Source organism: Charadrius vociferus, unplaced genomic scaffold (genome assembly GCF_000708025.1).
Source record: "Charadrius vociferus isolate BGI_N301 unplaced genomic scaffold, ASM70802v2 scaffold953, whole genome shotgun sequence".
NCBI classification, from domain to species: domain Eukaryota; kingdom Metazoa; phylum Chordata; class Aves; order Charadriiformes; family Charadriidae; genus Charadrius; species Charadrius vociferus.
In genome coordinates this window covers 336,595-342,183 of record NW_009647678.1, presented here as the reverse complement: position 1 = coordinate 342,183, position 5,589 = coordinate 336,595, and the positions used below count along the sequence as shown (strand labels likewise).

The 5,589-nt window shown below is 39.5% G+C and overlaps 1 protein-coding gene across 1 annotated transcript in view; it reads left to right on the top strand.

The window, feature by feature from the left end:
• UBA6 (ubiquitin-like modifier activating enzyme 6) overlaps positions 1–2,841 on the top strand; it is a 29,983-nt gene extending 27,142 nt beyond the window's left edge. The window contains exon 32 of the mRNA XM_009881126.1: positions 2,233–2,841. Within this exon, the coding sequence (XP_009879428.1) occupies positions 2,233–2,368 (136 nt within the window). The 3' untranslated portion in view covers positions 2,369–2,841. The remainder of the gene's footprint in view (positions 1–2,232) is intronic.
• Positions 2,842–5,589: the final 2,748 nt, after the last annotated feature.

Genomic DNA, 5,589 nt, shown 5'->3' with positions numbered 1-5,589 from the left:
TATTAGTATTTGGGAAATTAAAAAGTATTTTCTTCTTTTTGGGGAAAAAAAAAAAAAAGAAAAAAGAGAAAGTGAATGAAATTCTGCGGTGAGGACAAGAGACTTGCAAAATGCCACTCTAACTGATGAATGCCAGAATGAGAAACCCGAAGAAGTCTAGCAGTGAGGTGGTGTTTTGGGAATGAATGTACCTTTGTTCAAGCAGAACAAGACTAAACAAACTTTTTAAAACTGGCTTAAAACTAATGGTCATATTTAGCAACTTGGGTCTGAAAGAATGAGGACACTTATTCAGGAAGGAGTTAATGTATTGGTTGCAGATTGAGATTTCTGGAAGTCTGTTCAGTTCATAGTAACTCCTTGAGATTCTAGCTCACTTTAGCACTTTTAAAAATGAAGACATTCACAAGGCCTTGCAGTGCCGTTCACTGACAGGAAATTGGGGTATATCAAGCTGGAAGTTTGGGAGGGCGTGAGGGCAGGGCATTGGGTTTTGACTGGTAGTCCTTTGCAAAGTAACAGCCAGGTCTCACCCAGGTTTAGTTCTACCTTACATGTTGATTGACCTTTAGCTCAAATTTTTTTCCTCGCAGCTCCTGTGAAATATATGCTGGTCAGTGCTCACAGGCTTTGCTAAAGCAAGTAGATGCTCTGGCATGTACTGCAGAATGATCAGTACTGTTTCAATAGTCTGCTAGTAGGTAACCTCAGGCCAAGTAGTGTATGTTATGGACAAGCTACTTCAGACTTCCAGGTAGAAAAGAGCCTGTAAATTGGTACTGCCTCTGGAGTGTCTGGCATACCAATATGTATAATAGTATACAGATATAGTATATGTATAATACAGCCTATCTCAAAGTAAGTTGTTTATATTCCTTCTCCTACAGCTGTCGAGATCATTTTGAATGAGTGGGGTGTGTAATGAAGTCAAAGGCATGGTGTGAAGCTGCCTTCTTGTGAATATCAGGATTTCTTATTACTTACCTGAGACTTGGTTCAAGCTTTTCGTGTAGTTGCAGCAACTTGGGGTAGTGTTACAAACAGTCCGAAAAGCTCTACAAGATGTTTACACAGCAAACTCTGGTCTTGTTTGTGTGTTTGTTTTTTTGTTAAGGTATTTAAAATCTTTCTCTCACTGTAATATGACAAGCATTGCAAGACTCTGACTTCATTTCAGAATTACAGCATTGACTGGTAGCATACTCCTTAAAAGCAACTTTTATAGACGTAGTTATCTGTAGCTTGGGGCTTCCTCATGCAAATGGATATGACCTCAGTATCTTTGCTGAGAAGAGGCTAATGCTTTTTGTTCCTGCAAGGGAACAAGTACTTTGGGGAAAGCAGCTTTTTGACCTGTGTGCTAAAGCATAGCTGGAAGGGAACCTCGAAGTGACCTGTGAGGAATAGAAATGAGCGACTGTATTCCCTCAGCCTCCTAGCATGTGAGCTGGCCTTATGAATTAGTGCTCCGAGTTGGCAAGAAAATAATTTGGACACATCCCAAAGATATGTAATGAAAGTGAGGTTGGTTGACCTTCTACTTCGGTGTTTTATTGTGCAACTTCCAAGCAATAGCTGTAGCTTTTGAGACTGTAGAGAGCAAAGGGGGGAAGTTGCACTAAGACATGACACACTTACCTAGTTTAAGCTCATTGTGGTCATGAAGGAAGACGTCCCAGATCCTAGCTGTTTCCTTCCCCCTCCGCCTTTGCTATTCGCCTTCAAAATTCAAGGACTTAACAAGTTTTAACTCCAACAGAATTGCTTTCCATCAGAATCTGCACTGGAGTGGTTCCCCCTAATAATATATTAAAACCAGCCATTACTTGTATACCAAGAACATGCTCCTCCTCATTGACCAAAATCCTGCACAGAAAGCTAACTTTGCATTGTGCCTCAGTAGGACACCAAAAAGAAATTACGTTGGTGAGGAATCCCCTTCAAAACTGGCCATTTTGTCTTCTCTTTTGTACTGAGCACTTGTTAGTGAACAGTGTAGTAGCTCACTAACAGGCTAAGTCTATCAAGAAATGGGAATATGATTTGCTGTACCTCAGGTCGAGGAACAACTTGGGTGCCAAAATTAAAAGGCGGCTTATTCTCCATTTTAATCTGATTTCTAGTATGTTGGGCTTCATTGCTGGCAGTGAAATTCATCCTAGGCTGGCCCTGAATTCCCACTGCCTGTCCTCCTTCTGGTATGTTAACAAACTGTTCTTCATTTCCTTGTAGGATGCAAAAGCTTGTGAAACCATCAGCTGATAAGAAGTATGTGGATTTGACAGTATCATTTGCTCCAGAGACTGATGGAGAGGAAGACTTGCCAGGGCCGCCAGTGAGATACTACTTTGTTCAGGAAGACAATTGATGGTAGAGACACTAAAATCACTCCTGGACCATTTGTTCTGAAAGGAGTGTGCTAATTTTCAGCTATTAAAGATGGTACTATATATTTCTTTTTGGTGAAGCCTTAATTAAAACAAATGGTGAAAATCAGTGGCTTTGCACTGAAGACAAACTGGATTTGTTTCATCTACTCCTGCCTTCTTCAAACCTGTTTGCTCAAAGGAGGATTGGTCACTCCATGAGATGGAATGTCCAGTACAGTCCTTACTTTAAAGACAGGATTTGTATTAATTTGTGGGGAGCTGAAGAAAGCAAGAAGAACGGTGAACCTAACAAGTGGTCCCCACGTGCAAATTAGGCACTGTTTAGAGAAGAGTGCAAAAAAAGGGGAAACTGCTATTTTATGATATTCCTGGTGTTCTAAGAACATCTCAAATCCATTTCATACGTTACTTCATTCTCAAACAAGAATTTCATTCTTGCCATCTACACGTGAGATTTAATCCATCCAAAAGGTTTAAACTCCCGCTGAAAGCAGATGAACTGCTTTATTGTGTTGTCGGTGCTCTCTTCTGAACAGTTAGTGATGCTGTGTGTCAGAGCAGCTATCTTATGTCAGTCTCAACACAGAAACATAGGGAGGTAGGTCTTAAGGAGGTGTAAATCGTCACAGCTCTCTTGAAGTCAAGAGAGCTGGAATTGTTGATTATCTGCACTAAGACTGTTCTTTGGGGAATACTGCAATATGGGGAAAGTGGAAACCTATTGGAGAGCTGAGTTAACGCTTTCAACAATAAATCTTTGTCTTCAAGAAAGAGAAAATGTTTGGTGTGGTTGACCCTTTCTGCCCTCGCCAAATGAAAAACACTAGCAAATGATGACTTTGAAAGGAGAAGGCAAATGGGTTTGGATGTTTGTCATAGCAAACACTGTTTCCTCAGCTGCTCCTTTTGGTACCACTTCCTTATAGCGAATGGTTATGCTGTACACCTGTCCACAGCACAAGTCTGAGTTGCGCTGAACACCGAGGATTTTATTATCATCGTCAGTCAGTTACTAGGATATCTGAGTATAAATAATCTGCTTAATCAGAAATAATTAGGGATTAGCTTTGTTGCTTTGGTGAGGCAGAGGTGCTTTAAAAAACATCTGTGGCACCACCTTATTTTCTCTGTCATTTAAACACTGTATAGTTGAGCTGGTAGTTCTTTTTTTTCTCCCAATGGTGATAGAATGAAGTGAGGTTAGAATAAAGACCTATGAAGTGGAAAAACTTTTAATGTGTTTAAGTTTTCGCGATTGTGGTTGAACATCATCTCCTGCAGCTCGTGCAAAAGCTATTGACTACTTAGCTATTTATCCTTGATCATAATTTATTAAACTTTAGGGATACCTTCATATTTAATGAACATTATTGATCAGGAATTTTACCTGTCCTTTTTTCCCTTCTCGGTTAGTTGTAGTCAGGAATAATAGCTATTAGGCTGGGAACTTGAACATCAAGATGTATGGAACTGAATAGCTGGAATCAACACAATTATTCCAATATTTGGGATTTAGTCTTACGTGTGGGATATCTTCTGGAAGGTGTATATAGTTTTACAGTCAGTCTAGTTTATAGATATAATTTTCTAGATTAATAATACTGCTTTTTAACTACCTAACTTATTTCTTTTTTTTTAATGAACATCTTTTAGAGAAACTTTTTGAGACAGGAGAAAAGATAATTACGTTTAGAGTGCAGAGAAGGCACAAGCAGACATTAAGTCTCCACTTCTAGATGACAACTAAAATGTATTTTACCGTGGCAGTATTAGAATCTGAACTCTTAACTGAAATCACTAATTAGTGCTAAGGATCACTTAAAGGTTTATGTCAAGTCAAAAGCACTGTCACCTCTCACAGTTGGAGACTGAGAAACAAATGAAACTTTAAGTACACTCTGGTACGTTAGTGCGGTGTTAACATCATGCTTATACTTTCAAAGTAAGTAACATAAAAATAGTATGTCTCAGTACTTGGCTAGAATGCCATCTGATGGTCCTCAGGGTTTAAAGTAAATTTTCAGATATAATTAATGGGATGGTTTTTATTAATGACAACGCATATAGCTTTGTGAGAACCTTGCCAGAAAGTCCAGGTTGAGTTTGGCAGGGATCAGGGCCAGAATTTGCAGACACGGCTGTATCTCTATGCTGCTGTTACTGTGTGTATTTGTTGGATGGATGTCTGTTCTATGGATGGGTTCTGCAAAGTTGAACAGCTGCTGATGGAAAAACTGAAAATGCACAATGGATCTAGATATTTACTAGCAGACCTTTAAAATTTTCTGGATATAAGGTAACCTACATAAAAATCTTACAAGTAATAACCTAAAGAGGACTTTATATGGAAGAACTGTGCATATCAAGTGGCTCATTAAAATTGTTTTTCATGTTTTAAAACTTCCTGAATTGCTGATATGGAGAGTGAATGTATTTATATTGAAGGTTGTGCAGAGTGGAGTGAGCTGATTCAGTGTGAATTTGTGCATGATACAGCCTGTTTCTCAATCTGTGGCTGCTTTTAATCAAAAGTCTCAGCAGGTGCCTCAGCATGGTCATGCTAAAAGGGCTCAGTCAAACCAGACAAGTGAGTTTCAGGTGCTGGTCCTCCAGATCTCCAGCGTTGTTGCTACCAGTGCTAGCACTGCAGAGGCTCATTAGCACTACCAGGAATCTGAGAACTGCTTGCTTTCTTCTCCCCCACCCCCCACCTCCATTGTAATGAAAGCTTGTCCTTGTTAAGGACTGTTTGATGCTCTATTCCTATGGAGCTGCTAGAGCTAGCCATCTCCCTGCAGCAATGAAGAACTCTTTCCACTAGAACACTTGGAATAGCTCTCCTTCAAAATTTTATTCTTTGAAAGAGCAGTTGGCTTTCAGAGATGAAGCTTTATATCAGTATTAAAGATCTTTCTCACTCAAATGCTTTCTTACAGAGTTTGCTCGTATTTACATTAGCTTTCCCTTAATTTCTCACATTCTTAATAGTTGCAGGAATATTTGTGCATGCAAAACATGAGGCATTTAGTACCTAGCTCTACTGTTCTCTATGGTTAATCTCCATGTTTCTTTAATGCTAGGAGTAGCGAGGGTTCTCTGTGAAGATCACGCTACTGCTAACAAGACTGTTGTGGCAGATCTGATGGATTTAGGACTTACACAAGGAGTAAAAAGTACATGTGTTCAGCTTCCCCCCCCC